The sequence below is a fragment of the Rhopilema esculentum genome, chromosome 9 (genome assembly GCF_057945365.1).
Source record: "Rhopilema esculentum isolate cy_ngs chromosome 9, ASM5794536v1, whole genome shotgun sequence".
In the NCBI taxonomy this organism is placed as follows: domain Eukaryota; kingdom Metazoa; phylum Cnidaria; class Scyphozoa; order Rhizostomeae; family Rhizostomatidae; genus Rhopilema; species Rhopilema esculentum.
The window spans coordinates 6,093,681-6,114,919 of NC_142823.1; the positions used below are offsets into that span (position 1 = coordinate 6,093,681).

The 21,239-nt window shown below is 36.2% G+C and overlaps 1 protein-coding gene across 6 annotated transcripts in view; it reads left to right on the forward strand.

Moving 5' to 3' along the window:
* Positions 1 to 20,842, forward strand: part of LOC135689150 (regulator of G protein signaling 17) — a 35,513-nt gene extending 14,671 nt beyond the window's left edge. The window contains exons 2-7 of one of the 6 annotated variants that reach the window (XM_065206284.2): positions 89 to 221; positions 10,962 to 11,059; positions 15,255 to 15,305; positions 15,953 to 16,014; positions 16,634 to 16,797; positions 18,342 to 20,842. In XM_065206284.2, the coding sequence (XP_065062356.1) occupies positions 10,965 to 11,059; positions 15,255 to 15,305; positions 15,953 to 16,014; positions 16,634 to 16,797; positions 18,342 to 18,503 (534 nt within the window). In that variant the 5' untranslated portion in view covers positions 89 to 221; positions 10,962 to 10,964 and the 3' untranslated portion in view covers positions 18,504 to 20,842. Of the gene's footprint in view, positions 1 to 88; positions 222 to 2,121; positions 4,813 to 10,961; positions 11,060 to 15,254; positions 15,306 to 15,952; positions 16,015 to 16,633; positions 16,798 to 18,341 lie in introns of those variants that run through there. The other 5 variants (XM_065206288.2, XM_065206283.2, XM_065206286.2 and 2 more) reach the window with 5 other exon arrangements.
* The last annotated feature ends 397 nt before the right edge of the window (positions 20,843 to 21,239 follow it).

Below are 21,239 nucleotides of genomic sequence, written 5' to 3' on the forward strand. Positions count from 1 at the left end.
ATTTGGGGTTCTCTGAATGCGATGCATTTGACGTTGTCGAGTATTATCTAGTAATATTGGTTAAAAGCTTTGTGTTTCCATCTCTTAGAAGATCGTGTCACGAAGTAACGAGAAAAGTCCACATCAGTTCAGCCTCTGAGATACAGATATATTCGTGTTTGGACTGTGTCGGTAACTGACAGATATGTGCTGATATACCGTCTACAAGCAAGCAAATTTCGGTATGAATTTATTTAGATTAAATTTTCTTCTGTTTTTGATAAATTTTGCTTTGAAAATTATGCTAAACATGGCGCTCTTTTCTACTGTGTCGCCAGATTGTGAATATTTGTAGTCTATCTGACTGTATAAAGTTTTTTTAGCCACTATGATAGTAGAGCTGGGATCTTGAAGTTTGGACTCAAGTCGGTAAATTCAGCGAGGAACTTTACTTTTGTTTACTTTTGTAGCATCGTAACAAAAGAGTTTTCTGTTCGACCATGAATTAAATAAAATTTTATAATTGAAACGGAAAAATGCAGATTATGAAGTTAGCACTAGATATTTCGTTTTTCGAAGTGGTTTTTTGGTTTTATAAACCCATGGCATCCATCAGGTGACTTATATTATACCAGGGTGGTAAGAGAATATGAATTATTAATAGTTAGGTCAGTATAGAGCAATGAGTACTTACAGAAACACAAGCCACAGTGAATCAAAGTAACATTGTGAAAGTAACCCAACAAAAACCATTGACAGTAAAGCAAGAACTCCGTTGAGATAAGATATATTTGATATAATATACGGTGGTTTAAATCATCTCATTAAACAATATGTCATTATATAGTATAGTTTAATATAGTTTAGTGTATAAAGGTTATAGTATATAGTATAGTAGTCTACTAAATACTAATATTCCTATTATGCAAATGAGCCCGAACAAAAGATCCACACCGCCCGGCGATTGTAACGCTTACCAGCCAAAACCGCTCGGCTGATTTTCCAAATTCTTTTTTCCAAATGATCCTCGATCCTCGAACTACTGCTGATGGGCCTTCTATTTCTCATTATTTTTTCCGTTTCTGAGATATTTACGGTTTTCTCCCGGGTTCATTCGAAATTATTTTATATGATAGAATATGATATAAAAGAGATAAGGTATATAGTATCCTCAAGATTCCACCAATCTTAATGAAAATGTCTTTAACCATTGTTATTTCTGTGCACTTTTTGTTAATTATTTGTATGGTCAAGTAAGGTTGTATATCACCAATTAAATCTGTTATAAATTGGCTTAGGACTGTCCAAATCGTTGTCAACCAGAAAAGTTGTCAACCTTTTATTGGATTTAAAGTGGGCGTGGTCATAGAACCTGTTACTCAACTAGTCTTGATCTCTTCGCCTGGCAACCTTTTTTCTAAAAACTTTTCTAGGAATTTTGTAGCTTTTTTCAATTATAGATATTTTTAGAGACCAATTTAAAGTAAAAGGTTTTGTCGATTGATAACAGGAGCGTGTCATTATTCAAATCTAAAAGTTATGAAAAGTTGATGCCTACATTTTACAGAGCAAAGCAGTTCTGGAAACATATTCAAATTAAAAAACAGGAGTTTTGAACTTAATTTTGATTTTTTCCCATTTTTTATGCTAGTATTTTGAAAGCAAAAAACAATACAAATTTCCACAAGTTTCTAAATTTCGGGCCATCTTCCTCAATTTTCTTTTCCTTCTACAACCTTCCTCCAGACAATGACCATGGGGCCGTGATGAATGGGTACATATACTTCCACCCCAGCAGATCACAGTAATTTAGTCTTTCGGATTTTTTAACCAGACGATAACAACAGTGAGCAAAGAGGGTGAAGCTGACTGTTTTAGTGCGTATAACCTCGTAATAGTTTAACCTCCTAATCACATGTGTATAATGCGTATAGTCCTTTTTTGTTATAATCAGTCGATCGCTATCCTAACCCACGAGTCGCACGTTATTTTTCGAGTCGCCTTTCGCGCTCAAATATCTGGATTACGCTGGAGTTGAAGGACAGAAAACACTCACTTTTTATAAGAAACTGCCTATAAGAAACGAGTACTGGACAGTCTGAAAAAATTAGGAAACTTCAGTACTTAAAGTAAAAGAATTAAGAAACTATTAAATCGTTGTAAAACTGAGAACAACGAAATTTTGTAAACTCCAAAAACATGATTGCCCTGTTGGCCTAGAACTTAAGACACAAGGGATAAAAATATACTTCCCACATCAGCATCTGAACGGAAGCGAATCTCTTTACGTGATAAAAAAGATCACGAACCTTGCATAACATCATTCATGATATCATAATTAAGAAACTCTTAGGAAACAATAAGTATTGAAATTTCCTGAACGTCAAGAAACTGGAGTACTCAAATTCGACCTTTGTTTCTTATAACAAAATGAGTGTATATCCTATAATATGATAATTGGACTTGATTACACGAAAAAGCTGTATCAGGGATTTCAATTTTATATTGTTGATCATACTTTGCAGGTAACCGGATGTCTTTCTAGTGAGCCATCTGTTGACCGTGATTAACCAAAATTTCTCTGCCCATGTGGTTTGCAATTCACGCTTTTGAAATGGTTCTCCATTCTAGTCATAATATTTTATTTATCTGCTGTCGTTCCCAGCTCTCTGCTCGTTCCTGATTTAGATTTCATCCCTCTGTCTCCACGGAGGAGTAAGACAATGTCCTTATTGGTCGGTACAAACCGTTTGCTTGGTGCTTGATTGAAGTCGGTTGTCAACACTCTATCATTTCTTAGCATTTCTATCTTGCACAGAAATTGCGCGCTGTCTTGTCGTTAGGTATTTAGAGCCTTTAAAAAGTGTCGGTCGTTCAATAGCCGTCCGTTAGAATCGCCATTTCGAATACAAGAAACACAATGATCCCATCCATGCAGCGCCTCGTTTTCATTTTTTATGTTGCAGGGCCTCGAAATCTCATCGAAACAACACCTCAGAGATACAGAGGTGACTTTGCTACAAGATTTCTAGCACAAAGCTTTGTTTTCAATCTTTGATTTTATACACCTGGTGATCACCTTCATACATAGAAAACTTCAGTTTAATGTCAGTACAAGTGAGCAAATCGTGCAGCTAATCCAACAGCTGTGAACACAAAATGCGTCTTATCTTAAATTTTTTGGGCTTTTTTCACAGAGCTTCAATTTGTTTCAAAATACAAGCTTGCCATTTTTATCGCTTCCTGATAAAAACCATATTTCGCAAGGTTCTTCTATTAAGGCTGGTTTTCATATAACGTATTTCGACGATTTCATCGCAATTCAGAGTCTACGATCAATTAAGATTTTTTCCGTTATATGAAAACCGACCAAATTTTATGAAAACCACCTATTGTAAATAATCCTAATAGAATATGATTCAACGTAATTTAACGTAATTCATCGGAAGAAATCAAACAATTTTGTTTCTACCGACAAAAACTGTTGAATTACGATGAATTAAGATGAAATACGTTTTTCGGTTTTCATATAACGTGAAAATCGTGGAACCTGATTGCGATGAAATGCGTCGAAATACGTTATATGAAAACCAGTCTTAAAAGTGATGAAGGCAGCGAGCCAAAGTCTTTCTGTAATCTTTCGATAACACATTCAAATTGCAATTGACTGCTTCCTGGTATCTTTACTGTCGGAAATGTTCGACCAAGTACCTCTGAATAATGATGCTTTTTTACGAAGATATGAAGATATTTGTTTGATTATGAATAAACCCACTTTTTGTGAAAATTTTGCTTTTTGTGTCAGAAGGAAGAGCCGCAGGATAGGCTGTCCGCCGGATTCTGTGAATCTTGCAATGAGTATTAATACGAAAGATATTCAGGAACAAAGCAATACGACGACGAGAATCCAATTTAATGAGATAAAATTTTCAAAATAAATTTAATTTAAGGAATACTAATATTTCGCCCCGGCATACAGGGCTTCATCTGAGTAAATACTAAAAACTGATTCGTCACTTAAAACTGAATTTTCTTCTACTTTATTGGTGACAATGTTGCAGTAGGCCAACTTTCTAAAACGATGTTCTCACTAATCTATTATCGTTATGAAGGCTTTTAAAAATTGGGTGGGGAAGTTTAATAATCTTTGTTATCTCCTTGTGGTTATATTGTTTCACGTGTTGCTAGAAAGGCGACATATTTACTGGCCATTGATAGAGGTAATCAATATGATTAGATCATGTCTGTGATAATTATAATTATGATTATTATGATGGTAATATTTATGGTGATCGTGATGATCCTGATTATGATGTTGACTTATCTTCTGATCGCAGTTTTGTTCACTGAAGTGATCGTGATTATTTCAATAGCAATTATCATGCTGATAGTCTTGATCAACCGGAACGCAATTTTTGTTGAGTTTCCTTTACGTCCTGCAATGGATACCACGGCTAGCAATGATGACAAATCTGGGCCTGAATAATGTTGTATTGTACACCCCCGGATATGTCCACCTGCTTCTCCTCTCTTCTTGAAATTTCTTGCTTAAAGAAGGGACACCAAAGCACCTGTCAAGGTTTACTCTGCGTCTCCATGGAGACATTTCAGCTACGTATACTAAACAATGCTAGTTTTTCGGTCTCGTTGGATCTTAGCCGGATTGTACTGTATTGAGCAGGTCAGAAGGTTTAGCGGAGTTGTATGAGAATGAAGAAAGATGCTTGATATCTTAAACAGTTTTTGAGCCTTGGAATTCTTGTTGTTTACGAAAGCGAGTAATAGAGATTCCTGGATGATGTGGTGCTGTTTGGCATGATCATATTAGATAAGGTTTGCTCTTTTTTCAATTCATCTAGCATTCGTTAGGTTGAGAGCCCAAATTATTTAAAGCACCCTTAATTACTTAACCAGTGTTTGAATTGGTTTTTGTTCTTACAGCCGTCGACATGGAATAACAGCGTTGCCAAATTGTGATTTTCTTTGATGTTCATCTTTCCATCTACATTTTGCTGTCTCAGTTTTCTCTACTTAGCTCTTATTGCGTTAAGATACAGTTTTTAAATCAAGCATAGAAGAAATTGCGTTATGATGCTTGGCCATGAAACGACCATAAATGACATTGTACTTCTATGCGCAACGTTTACTCGGGATGTTTTCTTGCTTGCTGTCCCAGTAGTGAATCATCAACCAAGTCTATGCTATTTAGATTCACAGTTGAATACTGGCCTAACTCATCAACGCATTTAAAGGAGCTCAACCACCGTGAATTGTGCGTTTTCTTTGAGGTATTCATAAGCGTTAAAGTTGGCAGCTCTATCTTGTTAAAATCGGTTAAACTGTTAGAACATACGTTTATTTTATGTTCCCACCTGTTAACCGTTCTTAGGCTCCTTTCTAAACCAACCACATATATCGTTGCTAGGCTGTTCACGCGTGGTTAGGTACACTAGCTACTGCAAGCAGCACAAACATACTTATAATCTCATAGTCTCAACGCACATTCACAAACCGTTTATATCATGATTTTGACTGGCGTGTGTAACAGTTATCACTATTTTGCTGAAACTGTCATCACCATTTAACTGTTTCACAAAGCGTAAACGTTTGCTGTATTGTTTAACCATTACTGTTATCGTTAACCGTGACCGCAACCGTAATCTGAGACCGTAACCGTAATCTTCAGACATTATTATCAACCTCTAAACGCTACCATGATTTTAACAATTTCTGTAATATTTTGTTCTCTCAAACCAATAGTACGAGCCACTGGTTCTTCAACTATTGTTGTAATATTTAATTTATATTTTTGATATTATGTTATATATTTTAACTATTTTTTTTACTATCATTGTGACCTTTACCATTAGCATAACGTTTTCCTATAGACTTCAATCGCTGTCCTAACTCCTAACTATTCTTTGACGATTTGGCTTGCATTTTTCAAGACATCAGTGGCGAACATGTCATCCATGTATTGACCAATTCAATTGGTATGATTATCATTAATCTCGGGCCTTTCCTATCACCTCTAGACATGTCTCCCATGCAAACCATTCACAAACATGCTTCCAACAAACTTCTCTTCTCAGCCCCGTTAAGTTTTCTTGCGTTTGGAGACGTTGGAACAATTCCTTGCTTTTATCGCAGGTTTTTTCAGTAATTTTGTATTGAGCATTTTACAGTAAGATTTCATCCAAGGATGTTTTTGTTGAATTTTCGACTTCTAAACCTAAAAACTAAAAGAAAAAGCATGAAATACCTCTTAGTATGCAAAATCATTTAAGTATGTTTGAAAATGAGTGAGATGTGGCCAATGAAAGATTTGAATTTTTTTAGCGGAATTCTGTTATTTTGGCTTGATTCATAAAGTTTTGAACCGAGACCCTGTGCTCATGCGACCATACTTCAACCAACTTGTAATTTATTTAACCGATTTCGCATATTTAGAAATATTTCACAATACTGTTTCTGATTTCAAAGGTTCATAATTAAATTTTTGTATCGTCATCACTTAAGAGCGCTAAATCGTTGCATCTTAGCTGAACGGTTTGGTTTTCCAAAATGCCGTTTGTTATCTCTGTTTCAAGAACTTTCATCTTGTCAGAATCAACGCTTCCTTTATCTTTTGAGGTCTTATCTAAAGCGTTGATTTTATTGTGCATTTTGTAATAAGAATTAGGACATTTTGATCTGATTCTTGAGAAATTTGTTTTAATGTTAGAAAAATGGTATGTCAGGTGTCATAAATTCAGTCCTTTTGGTTTTTTTGTGTTGAGGACGTTGCGCAACCATTGCTATCAACTGAAAGGCAAGATATAAACTTTGTTCAACTGCGTAAATTTATAAGTGGTTAGATTTGCAAACTATAGGTCAATAAGGTATGTGATTCGAGTCATTGACGAAACGATACTTTCGTTTAGAGTGAGGATAGTCGCCTGCTTTGTGTGTTTCCAGGTGTAGGGGTCACGAGGTGGGAGGGAGAGCCAGGACACTACGCGACAAGCTTAGCACTTCTAACAAGCTAGGTATGCGGAAAAGGAAAATGTTTGTTATCACAATGGTATGATCATGCAGTAATATTTTTCTCACATGGCCAATTCAGCGAGGACAGGTCATATTGCAGTCTCACGCTCAGGAGCTTTTTCATCTGGGACTGTTTTTATCCGGCTTGTTATACGGGGGGATTTAACTGAATCGAGGTTAGTTTCAGGCACCTACAGACTTTTCTGCATGTCGCCCGAGACCAGAAATTCGCAAAGCAACCCTTCGTGAAATTTATAACAGGACGGTGCTATGTTGCTACCGAGGTGTACTTTTTATGCGATCATCAAGAAATATGTAACTAGTGAAATGTGATCACTGCTACCACTCTCGATTCAGAAATATATAGAAGATCTGGAATAGGTTGAGAATATACCAAATCCCAATATACAGCTAGTCTAGAATTTCGCGATGGCTACGTTTGGCTTTCGCAAGGCTGTTTGACTGTAAACAAAGCAAAATGCATGATTTCTCAAGTTTCTTTTCACGCGAGGCTCGAAAATAATAAAAGGGATCTGGAATAAGGACGTTCTGGGTTACTCTGGGTACCAGAGCCACAAAAGTTCGAGCGCGGAAATTAGATGATAGAAATGAAGAAGAGGAGGAGCCCTCTATCGGTGAAGGAGAACCTTCTTCTCAGCTAGATGCTCCTCCGTTTTTCTGCTTGATTTTTTGTTTACGTGCTCGAAATTTTGTGGCTCTGGTACCCAGGGTAGTTCTAGGTGGACAATTTTTTCCAAAAACCAATAAGCGCGGGACATTTTTTTCAGACTCGAGATAAGTTGTCTGCCTATCAACTCAAGAAAGAAATAATGCCATACGCGATCGAGCATTCTGCATCCGTCCGATTAATAAAAATCTTCATTAATTATCCGTATGTGTTTTGTAAAGCAGCAGTTAAGCCCCGTTTAGTTTTCTTCAGATTTAAAATCTTTCATAAGGTTTGTTGTCATAATTTGGAGCTAGCTTTTTAAGTCTTGAAGGCACACGGAAAATCCCTCATTGGCAAACGTCAATTCAGCACCTGCATACGAAAACAATGGTGGATTTCGCAATCCTCTTAATGAAATCGAGATTGTATTGATTTTCTTTTAATCTAGTGGTAGTATTGTTTGGAAATCTGCTGGAAAGCTTTGCCGAACCGTATATTTGATGTCACAGATTCTTTTTAGGAAATCTGCATATGTATTGGAAGTCTGCTGATGTATATAATTTAAGTAATGAACCAAACAAGAAAAGCATCAGTTTTGAAATTTGGCACGTTTTTGCATATAATAGTGCACCTTATGATAATTGTGGCGACCCTTTCTGTCTCAGAGTTTCTGCACTTTCATTCGCTCGTTCATATTGATTTGCTTCGACAGGGTAAATACATTCTGTATATTTCCATCACTGTTTGACAATGTGCTATGCTTAAAATAACCTAATTATAAATTAACCTAAAGATCTGGTATATATAAAAATAATGAAAATAGATAAAAAGAAAGGGACTCGGAAGACGAACATATGTGCTAAATAGATTATCGACATTTTTCTTTCTTCAAAAACGTTTTTAATCTAGTTCTAAAGGCAAAACTTCGCTCACAAGTCTTGATTCGCACGGTCATAAATTTTAAATACTTAGGCCAGTAAAAATATTTGGAATGGGACGCTACTATCACGTCTAGTTTCAGTGAGACTGATGTAATTTTGCTTTCTGCTACTTGCTCGCGCTTGACCTAGGCCGTGCTCTTTGCGGTGGGGAGGGGCAGAATGAATATTCAAAATCGCTAAAATTTAAAAACTAAATTAATGCAAGGCTCAAGCTTCATCAAGAGTTTCACGCTATATGTTTTGAAATGGACGTATCAGGCTTTGTGAACGCTTAAGAAGAATAATCGTGGCTCTAAATAAAAAAAATAAGAATATTGAGACTGAGCAAAAAATTGGGTATTCATATAAAAGTAAAATCCACACTAATCCTGATCTTTAGTTCTCAGTATGCAATCTTAGAATATATGTTGAAATGAATGGATTTGACGTCATTCGTAAGCACTTTGCTAACAGGTTCTCTATTCTTCTAACATGAGCGGTGATTCATGCTGCAGGACCTGTCGATGCTTAGCGGTTTGTCAAATAATTGCTTAGAGTGGATCTATTATAGTTTCGTGATTATCCAGATTTGGCCTAAATATGAGACTTGTTCAACAAATATGGTAGCATAAAAGGTGCGGCTAGGGAAGATAATACCGCTATTATGGACCTGCCTTAGGACAGGGACGGGCAGCATGCCGCCCGCGCGATCTTGAGACTATTTGTTTATCAAATTCTTTTTTCAAGACGATATCCCATCAGAAACCTAAGTACAAGTTATGATAAGTTAAAAATATACTAATTATGGAAGACAAAAAATTTCATAGTTAATTGATAATTCTAACTGATAAATGCTAACTTTCAGGAAATATTTTCAATTGGGACAAATAATTTTGCAATCAGAACCATGATTTTTTAAGAGATGAAAAAACCCTGAAGCACTTAAGGTAAAGTTGATCAACGGCAATTTGCATATAGAGGCAGTTCTGTACGTTTGTTATAGTGCCTTCAAACATGATCTAACGAGCTTGCTACCATGACGCAGCATCAATTTAAGACCAGTATTAAATTTCTTTGAACAGTCGTCTCTTTGTTTCTTTGAACACTTTTATTATCTACTTTCGTTTTTGCCCCATCAGAATTGTTGCAGAAATTTATTATCTGCTTGAAAACATGGTTTAAAACTCAAGACACCTACATCTTTTAACATGCTCTTCCCTTAAGTCGAATTGACTAATGTCGACACACCTCGAACTTTGGAGTATGTGCTCGACTTCTGAACTGTTATAGCCAGAATTCATTCGATTTTGCAGAGCTTTCTGTTCCTTTTCGGAAAATAAAAGAAACTACCTGATTTTGAGAAAGTTTTACCCCAGTCAATCCCTCCGTTTTACGCCTGTTTATCACTGTTCTCTATTCTTTAAGCGATTTATAAAGTTATTTTGTGTCTCTTGTTTCTTACGCTGACGTTTGTTAAACTAGCGTGTTACCACACGTCAATGAAGTCGATAAGCACACGCATTGCCCAGAAACCTGTATTGTACATGCACTTTGAGTCCCTTGACTGCCTTTATTTGTATCACTATCTTTGCTTTCACTTTGCTCTAAATTTTAAGAACGATTATATTTCCAACTGCCTAACTAGTTATTTGACATTATGGTCATTTGGACACTTTCGATTCGCGTCCCCTGAGTTTTTTTTACATCCATAACAAATAAACTTGCTGACGTTCCCAGCTGTTGATTATGAAGTTATAATACGTTTTCAAATTCGCTGCAGCTTGCCCTAATTATTAGATTATTTATTTGTCTATCAAGTTTTAACTTCAATAGCAATGTTTAAAATCCATATGACGTAATAAGCTGCATCATAATCATGATCGCCGTCGTATTGTAAGCATGATCATGATCATAATGATAATCAAAATTAGCGACAGTCGTCATTGTCGTTTTCTTATTATTATCATCATCATAAAAATCAGAATCACCATCAATCATCATCAATATCGTTATATTCATTTCGTGGTATTTAGGCCAGTTCTAAATTTTGCGACGATTAAGCCAACAATTTTTAACGCTTATGCAGAACTCATTTCTTACAATTTGATAAGTTAATTATGCTTTATTGCGTTATATCTTGTAAATGTTTGCAGAAAGCATGGAAACGCAGAAACATAGCGTACTAAAATACATTTGGCCGATTTTCCGAAGAATATAAATGTCGAATAGTGACCAAAAGGAGGCAGAAATCTAAGGAATGTCGGACGAGACGTACTTTAGTATAGTATCTTCCCGCTATAGTATATTCTTCACATTTTTCGGTACCAAAGATTTTTTAGTTTTAAATATAATTATATTTCTTCTAGTCCATGGGGGGATGTTCGTCTACTGTATCTCCGGAGAGTACTGCCGATGTCAAAGCTGAGAATAAATCGGATGGAAGATTTTGCAAATGCTGCCAAAGGTAAATTATGACAATTTTCATCTTAAATAGTTCTTAATTGTTTCGCTTCTCCTTTTTGTCACTTTTAGTCAATCAGAAGTGTCAGATATCTGTCTTAGTTTTTTGCCTTGATTACCCTTGGGGTTTTCTGAGTGTACTAGACAACATACTAATTCATATGATTGTGCTTGACCTTGATGCTCTTAGAAGTGTCAGACGTAGAAGCTTTTAGCCAATATGTTGAAAAATGTTTGCTTTTCTCAAAGCCATTTTCAAGTAATAATTTGTAAATTATGTTGTTGAATATGAATGAGTACGAAGACGAAACAAAAGGGTGCAATCTTAGCCCGATCCCATATTGTTGCAAGCAAATGTGCCATGAAGGCTGTCACGAAACAATGCCTACTCTGTTCCTTGCCATCCAGTATTACCATTGACTTTCTGGTCTGATTTTTCCTGTTCAGGTATTTGCATAAGAATAGGCATTCAAGTTATGAAAACCTTGTATTAACCTCTAGGCACTTCTTCGTGTTGCTAGAAGAATTTCGTTTCACTGTCTTTGTTTCGCTAGAAAAATGTAGTGGCAATGTCGCTGAGGTTTAAGAAGAAGCTCGTATTGAAACGAATTTTAATTTAGAAATATTTAAGTTCTAGTTGGATTTCACAAAAGCTTATTTTGAAGTAAACTTATTTTGAAGCGAAATTTATATTAGCTTTACTTTGTAAAGCTGTGAGAATTTTCAGTTGAATATATCAAAGAAAAATTGAGCTGAATTTCACAATATAATTTAAAGGAAGTAAAGATTAATTTTCAAGCGACAGCAAATTAAAGAATGGCAGATGCTGATGATCTTATAAAGCAAACTTCGGCACCGGAATATAATTTGATATGTACGTTTTTGGCAGTCTTTTCGGGAAAGGAATTTCCAAGGCCTCTTCTTTATCCACATCTTAGCCACTTTTTAAAGACTCATTGCTAACAATGGGTCTTTGCGAGCGTGGCGACGGTCCAAACAATGGCAGTAATTTTCTACGGGTTAACCGAAATTGATTTTAGACAGTCTAAAAATGCATTGTGGGATGCTTACGTTGCGCAATGGCTCATTGTTAGCAATAAGTCTTTAAGCCTAGTGCTCTTCTTTAAAGCAATATGCCATTGTTCATCAGGAAATATTTTTCCTGCGCAAATTTATTGTTACTCTCTCCTTTCTTTAACCACTGTTATGATTGCTCTAAAAAGCATCTGTTACATTTTTGCATGTGTTTTGTAAAGACAATAAATGTTTATAGGACATGAACGAACTCATGTATTTTTTATGAGGATTAGTGGACATAAAGACGTCTGCGCACAGTAACCAAGAGCGTGCCTTTATTGGGTTTGTGTTTACTGTTCAGAGCTTCCCATAGCAAAGAAAGAGTTGAACATTAGAAGTGATATTTTCCAAACAAATAAATTTCTTGTAATAATAATTAGCAAATTTCGCTGTTTTGAAACACAGAATGCATTATCATATAGACATTTTGCGGGACAAAATAAATGCATCTTAGACGCTAATATTGCTAACTTTTTAATATTTAATAGATGCTTAAATGATTCTGTTGCAAAGACAGCACTATTGAGATTTAGCTTTTTCTATCCTAGACACAGAATAAAAAAGAATTATATTTTATATAAAGAAGCTTGATGAATATTCAAATTTTTTATCTTTTGGTTGTCTCTTGTTTGACAGCCCTTGCTGTGCTGTTGTCGACATTTTTCTTAAACCATCTAACGTTCTGGACGTGTTTGGTTCGGAATGATTTAAACTGAGTGCAGACTCTGTTGACAAATTGAAAATAGGAGAAAAGGTAGAGTCTGCGAAGCTGAGCCGATTTTCTTGTTCACAGGTTCCTCAAAATCAAGGAACCGAATTTGATTGGTTGGGAGAATTTCAATTGTTTTTTTTCATTTTTCAAACTGGCTCCTTCGGGCAAAAGTATAAATGAATGGTATCAGGATAAAAGAATAGGTCTGTTGGTTCTTTTGAACAACTAAAATTACAGAAAAACCTTGCACGCTAATGGAGTTGCTGTTCCAGTGCTTAGAATAAAATGCTGATGTCAGCGAACAAGAAAAGCGGCTCTGTTGCGCCATAGTCAATAGAAAAAACCCTGGTCTGGAAGTCCTTTGTTTTATCCTTTTCTTTCGCGCGCCGACTTGAAGCCAGCCTGTTCGTAGGTCACGTGATCAAAACGAGTGCACAAACAAATTTTGATATGGCGGATACTGATCTTTATGTGCGCGGACAAGCCTTAAACTCAAACTCAAAGCTCAAAATATTTTTCTCAGCATCAGCAGGTTAATCACATTATACTGAAATATTAATAGGAAAAATATTGGGTATTAATACAATAATAAGAAAACTTTTAAAGACGATTTCTCGTAAACTTGTTGGCTGAAGGTTACATGGAAAAAACTCAAAAAGAGCTATCGATTCAATCAAGATTTTATCTTGAGGTCGTGTATTCTATGGGAGTGTTTAAGATTTAGAAGCTACTAAGATTTTGATTGAATACTTACCATAAAGTAATGACAAAAATTTGAAGTGAAAATCAGAAGAGAACCAATAACAAGATGAAATAATACTAATACAGAAGTAGCGAAATAAAATAATAAAGTTATACCGCTATACCGACTGATTGTAAATCTACTGCTTTTGGAGCCACAACAGGCTCTAGCGTCCCAGTTTTTGACACGCAATCAGCATTCACAGCATCAGCTGGCAGTCTACCCAGCGAACAGTTTAGATTTTGTAATTTTTGTCGAAAAAACTAGATGAACTGTTAAACGACGAGATATTTCCCGACGTGGATGGCTTAGTATCAGAGAACTCAGTTGTGCAATTTGCAAAAAGCACCACAACAAGAAAAGTGGCTGTTTCTTCAAGAAATGCAGAGAAGAAACAAGACATCGGTGTTGCCAGTGCAGCTGGCCTATCCGCCAATTGGATATGTCAGATGTTATAAAATTGGTAAAATTTTCGCAAGTTGATTTGCAACAAAATAGCTGCAAATATTGGGTCTGCGCACAGGCTGCGGCTATCCATGAGCCCAACCCGAAGCGATTTTTCATCACCAATTTCATTTTAACGGATTCTTTAAAACAATAATTAATGGAATGCGAACAATTTTTTTCTACTTTTTTCTACTTTTTACGGTACGGTTCTGCAGTTTGCGAATATTCTTATTCCAAATTGTGCAGCCAGCTCTTTTAACTTCTTTTTGTTGAAACATTTGGGAGACAAATTATACAGCTTCTTCAGGAGACCACAGCAACTGGCCCTAGAAAAGCCATTGCCGATGAGCGATAAAGATTTTGATTGCCTACAATACTTATCTGGCTAGATTAAACACAGCTTTTTGAATACGAATATGACATTAACCAGACTTTAATTATGTTGCTGGAGAGCTTCATTGAAGAATGGCCTGTGTCCCAAAAGCTGATAAAACCAAGAGGAGGTTTGATAAGAGCTAAAATAAAATTGAGAAATTCTTTACTCAAACAGAGACAGAATTTTTTTCGCAGATATACACTTTGCCATTCTTCAACTCTTCTCTGAAATTAGCATCAATTTCACGATATTTTAATAACACATCAAAGATATCCTTTCGTCGTTTCGAAAAAAACGTTTCTCTTCTTTTCACTCCAAATTTATTAAACGCACAGTTAGCTCCAGGCATGTTAATAATATAGCATACTTGATAACTTGATGATAAGTTGAAAATATCATGTTAAAACGACACGATAATTAGAAATTTGAACTCTACCGAGCGAAAAATGTGCACTCATTTTGATCACGTGATATCGTTAAAATGGAACAAAAAGTTAGAGCAGTGGGTTTCCAGACCAGAGATTTTTCTATTGACTATGGTTGCGCAGACTCTACTATCTCTCCTCTTTTAAATTTCCGAGTCTGCACGCAGGCTACCAATGATTTGGCATGGTTGATTTGGTATTACATATCTATCGTTAGTGGTCACACATAATTTAGCTATGTAATCATCTCATCCCTATTTTAGCTATGTAATCGTGTTGCACTGTTGGCTCCGGGCAAATCCCAGGAATCTCAATAACAGAAATGTCACTGCATAAATTTGTATGCCTTACTTTTACCTTAATCCATTTTGAAAACTTTGTGCAAGGTCACTGAATGAGGATTCTGTCTTTCTTCCATAGGGAGTCAGGCACAGAAAACGCAGAAAGGTTCGTTTCCTCTGGCATTTGCACGTGAGTCTGTAATCGCTATTCTTTCTTTCTTTCTTTCTTTCTTTCTTTCTTTCTTTCTTTCTTTCTTTCTTTCTTTCTTTCTTTCTTTCTTTCTTTCTTTCTTTCTTTCTTTCTTTCTTTCTTTCTTTCTTTCTTTCTTTCTTTCTTTCTTTCTTTCTTTTAACCAAAGTGCTCTTATGTCAAAAACACAAATCTAGTTTTAAGCATACAGGCAAGGTTCTGAAAGGGTGTTTACTGCCTTTGTGCAGAAGGAATAAATAAGAATCTATGCTCTTCAAGTAGTCAGCTTGTCAACACTCCCGATTACGAAAAGAACTTCCATAATCTACAAGGAAGGGTATTGAGCTCTCCATAGCAACAACACTTCAATGTTAATACAGCATAAAAATTCTTGTGTGTTTTGCTCTAAGAATTAGGCCCTTTTGCTGGTTTGTGTCGAAATAGGCGGTTGTTCTTTCCTAAAGAATATGTCGCTTCTTTCATCTGTTCAATACTTTCCAGTGTTCGTTAAAAAATTGTTTGGAGATGAAGTGAAAAACTACCAAAAAGAATGAAATGTTGATTGTATATGACACTGAGAAGTTCATTTTCATTAATTTATTTATTTGGTTCAATGGAAGATAAGGTACTAATCTCTCTGTTTATAGTCCTTGCAAAGAGGAGGCAAAGAGCTGGTCAGCGAGTTTCGATAAGCTAATGGAATCACCAGGTAAATTCAAACACAGTTTCAACGAGCTGTTCTCATTCTTTAGCTCTCAATGTCTGCTGTATCATTCGCGAGATTTTCTCTTAAATCATTTTCCAGCTAATAAGCATATCTTACAGTTTCAACGAGCTGTTCTCATTCTTTAGCTCTCAATGTCTGCTGTATCATTCGTCAGATTTTCTCTTAAATCATTTTCCAGCTAATAAGCATATCTTATTTGGTCTTATTAAAGGACAAGGATTTTTAATCATACAATCCTAGAATACGTTTGTTTATTTGGCAAGGTCTTCTGGTGTAAATGCTGAACAAAATATTTAATCAATTTTCTGAAAAGAGAATCTCTGGAAAAGTAATCTGACTGTCTGTGGCTAGTGATAAAAGTTAAAAGAAAAAAAATTAAAATGTACCCGATGCTAGGTTTGACACTTTAGTCTGTCCCCCCCCCTTCCACGACACTTGTAGCGTTATTTTAATGTTTTTATAGTATAGGGCTCCTTAACAACAGCATTGCTCAGGGGATGACCTCCTTAAAAATGTGACTTGCACTTGCTAGTATGCAAATGACCACCCAGTGGCTATCATTTAGATATTTCATATTCACGATTTTTCTTGTTGCTTGCAGTTGGTAGAAAGTTATTCCAAGAATTCTTACAATCACAATACAGTGATGAAAACTTACGATTTTGGCTAGCAGCTGATGATTACCAGTCGAGGAGTCCAGATGAAAGAAAGGAAACAGCCCGCAAAGTTTACGAAGATTTTATATCGACTATTTCTCCTTGTGAGGTAAGAATCGTTTTCTGTTTTAAGAGACGTCTAAAGGCGTGTAGGATCGTCTCCCCTGTCCCTTCGGTAATTTGAATTAATCAGTAGCGGCCCCACAGTGGAGGGGATGGGGGAGACACGCCTCTCAGTTCTCGGCAGGATCGATTTTATATTTCGTCTTAATTCGAGAAGAGTGTTTGTGGGAAGGGGTAATATTTTTGCAAAGTATTTTTTGCGATGTAAACCAATGATTTTGAAACTGGCTTTATGTAATCAAAAGTTAGCAATGGGTTTTCCCTATAGGCAAAATTGGTAGAGGGACGTTTTCTAACGGTAAAAATTGGCGTGGTCTAAGCATTTTTATTTTGTCCACCATCCCCCCCCCCCCCTAGACGGTAGCTGGCGCCGTCTCTGAGTCAGCTAAATCGATAGCTCTTCCACCTCTACGCTCTTCCATTTCTTCAATTGACTTTATGTGGCTTTGGCACCCAGTGTGGGTTTATCGCAGCTTCGAAAATCACAGTTTTCTATTTTCGCCTAAAGGTATTTTATGGCCAGAAGAAACCCTCCCTTTTAATTGACGCTAATTTGAAGAATATCATCAATTTTATCCAACTTTAGCAGCAGCAAAGACGAACAACCTAGAGTTGATTTTAAATAGGGTTACTTTCAATTTTGAATTTTCAGCTTATGTTCCTTCACTTGATCTAGAAAATGCCAATTGGCAAAAAGAGCTGGAACTTTCGTTTTATTTTTCATTAATTCATTCATTGTCCATTCTTATGGCCCAAAAAACTTGCTCAGCTAAGGCAAAGCTGTTTTTCAGGGAGCTAATAAAAATTTGCAATTTTTTGATCCAAAGCTAGAATAAGATGAGCTAATTACAGAAAAATTCAAAAATCGACACATCGTAGCCAAACTTTGATATTTGAAAGAATAGCAAGACCTAAGAAAAGCGACAAAACAATGCAAATACATCCACCTTATAAATCATTAAGTTGTTCAGATCTGGCTTTGAATTTGTTCATCTTTTTCGTTTGCTTCTTTTTCTCTTTCTCCTTCTAACTCTTTATCAACCTCTCATTTTTTATACTTCCTATTTTTTTTATCGTTTTCGTTCATCTCTTTCTCTTTTTATTTTCTTTATCTTTGTTTTCTGCCTATACCACTTGCTCGTCTCCTTTCTCTTCTTACTCTTCACCCTCTATCTTCTTTCCTCTTTACCCTCTCCCTTTCCTCCTTATCTTCTTTAAATGTCATATTGTCTAATGCTTTGAGTCGGACTTTCAACATCCTCTTCTAAAAACTTGTCTTTCTTCTCTTCCCCCTCTTTCCCTTCATTCATTTTCTATTTTTTCGTCTTCTTTAACTTTTCTTCTTCAAATGTCAAAATGTCCTTTGTGTTGGGTCGGGCTTGCAGTGATCTTTGAAATGCAAGTCGCTCATTTTTCTCCGTTTCCTCCTTAGATTTCTGTTATAACGTCTCTCCGTCAGATAATTTGTCTATCAATCGTTCTCTAGCCTTCCTTAATAGGAATTCTGAGGTTATTTTTCTTCTCCCACAGGTCAGTATCGACGCAAAACTTCGTGCACACATAGAGGACAATTTAGATTCGGGTGATCCTGATCTGTTTCTCAATGCCAAGAACTACATTTATAATTTGATGTCATTAGACTGTTTCCCTCGATTTATCAAGTCAAAGTACTATAAGAATCTTTGTAAATAAAAGCGACAGCTCCTTCGCGGCTCTGTTCGAGCGCCAGGTAGACTCCAGTGACCACCTTGCAGCCCTTCCCCGGATCTTTTGACGAAAGATCAGTTTACCTGAAGACAGTCTGGTATGTGTGTAGTTAATTTTGGATATGCACTTGGTCTAGACTAGATATCTTGCTAGCACACCTATCTTTTTAACAACACAGAGAAAAAGTTCTGTTTTTCTTTTCAAAGCCATACACTTGAGAAATTACGCCCATTATTTACAGACAGGGGCTAAAACGAAGGATGAATCACGAATTCCAAGCATGTCCCGTTTGATGATGAAAACGTATATTGCCCAGTTGGATTTTAGCTGCAGAAATCCCTGGAGTTGTTTTAAATGCCACAATTGACTGTGGAGGCGTTTTTATTTTCTTAAACGTTAGTCAAGGGGAGTATATAAATCATGGATATGTGCGCTTAACGAACTGTCAAGAATTTAAAGTTGTATTTGTAATGGTCTGAATGTAAACGGACTAAAAAGCGTCTTTTATTTCTGCTTATAACGATTCTATATATTTCCTTAACGTTAAATGAAGAACCAATTCATGAGCACCGATGGCAGCCTTTCTCGATAACTATCCGTTATATCGTCAATCCATTAACCTCTTTCCTTCCTCGACAATCAGAGGATAACAGGGATGATAAGATGATAAGTGTGAACAACTTGCCATTGAGTATAACTTATCACTAGCCCCCTCTAGAAGCCTTTCTCCGTTTCTTTTCCCTGTGTACAAATGTTTAGGATAGGTTATACGAATGAGTATCTGGTGTTGCTAGATATGTGATCTTTTTGCTTTGTTTTTATTCTAAAATTGGTATGCCAAAATGGTCTACAATGCCCCTCGGTGAATTCTTGCTTGACTGTGTATAGAACTAAAAGAACAGCACTTCATGAAATAGCGATAGTGTTTTATTTGGACTTAAATGCAGCGCCTGCGTTTTTGTCAGAATTGCCAGCTGCACCAAACGTTAGATTTTGGGTGCAGTGGTCATCCGGTTGACCCCTTGCTGCACCAAATTATTACGCCTTAATTTTTTGAGGTTGGGAAAATATTGCTCGTTATGTTCTTCTATGTCACTATTGCTTCAATACCCCCCCCCCCCCTTTCCCAGTCATGGCAAGACAAATACCATCAATCACCCCTATATTGATTCGTAAAAATCTCAGTATCATCGTATCCATACTGATTAAGATCAAGTTATTCGTCCCTAGGGCTGCATATAAAGGGTAAAATGACTCTTGATTTAGAAAAGGTAGTAATTGTTTCGTTATCTTTGTAGCTAGCGGTTGCAGTATTTGATAGAGCGTATATTCAAATGTTCAGTAGTTTTTTGTAGATAGCTTACCCTGAGGATCTTAACTATGGGTTAGTTCCTCTTTAGGTACAAAAATCCTAGTAGGTTTCCCGTAAATGTTGATGTCCTGGTTCAATGTCTGGCTTTTTCCACCCTCAGACGAGCTAACTCAGAAAATGTAGACATGCGAGGCTGTATATATATAAACAAGGGTTTTTGTCCATTCAGATACTCAATCACTTGGAAGAACCTGACTCACTCGCAATAATATTCCTTAGTAAGAAGCTTGGACTTTTTATCCTTTTTGAAGCATGGCCATTCTGCAGAAAAACTCAATCAAATTTCATCCAAGCTAGAAGTAGGACAAAATCACTTCTCCAACTTTTGATTGTTAACTTTCCCAGAGAAACTTGGCTAAAGTTGGACTTCTTATCCAATGACAATCATGGAATTTTATCAGTAAACCTGATACCATCCCTCCCAGGGTCAAGTAAGAGCAAAGTACCTGGTCATATTTTGCCTACCAACTATGTACGTCTCCAGAAAAACAGGACATGCTATTATTACCTTTACTTTGACTCAATTTGGTAAATGTCACCTACGTTCGAACTATTTACTTGTAAGTTAAACTCTGAAGATAACTTTACAATACGTAAGAGATCGTCTTCAAAAGAGGCTTTCTTCTTAAAGTTGATTAATGCGTAATTTGCTAAAAGCCAAAGATTATGGTAACAGTGTAACCCATTTGGTCGATCAAGTGTTTTTTTAATTGATAGCTATTATATTATTCCTGTGTATTTTGCTTTTATGCCTACGAAGGCTCAGCGGGAGAGCATCTAAGATTGACCCTGTTCTAGACACCTGAAATATATATGTTTCGATATTTATCTTATTTCCAGAGTAGCTGTTTAATATAATTCAGTGTGCGAAATGTAAATATCAGATAAATCTGAATTTAGATTGTATTACTCTCTGTGTGATTTTTTAGCGAATACCTCATACTGGTGCAAAGATTCGTATTTTTTCAGAAAATTTTCTACATTTATTCGGAGCTGTGGGATCTAGAATGACTTAAGACAGTCGGAGAGTTAGAAAACTCGGTGTGTTTCTCACTTGCAAAATGTGCTTGCTGAACCAAAAATGTGTGATTTATTTTATTTAATTTTTTTGTATTTAAAAGGCCTCTTTTTCTGCAAGAATGCCTTATTGTAACTGTTGTTTTGAAGATCAGTTTAACTTAAAAGTCAACTCATCAATTGTGAAACTTGCTTACTGTGTAAAATGTCCGTGTATAGTGAGGGGAAAACGTACGTTGACCACAGAAAATTATCAGGTGGGTGGTGAAACTGCCTGGTGGAGGTAAAGATATGGACAAATTGTTCGCGATTCATCTGTCTTTGGAAGTAAG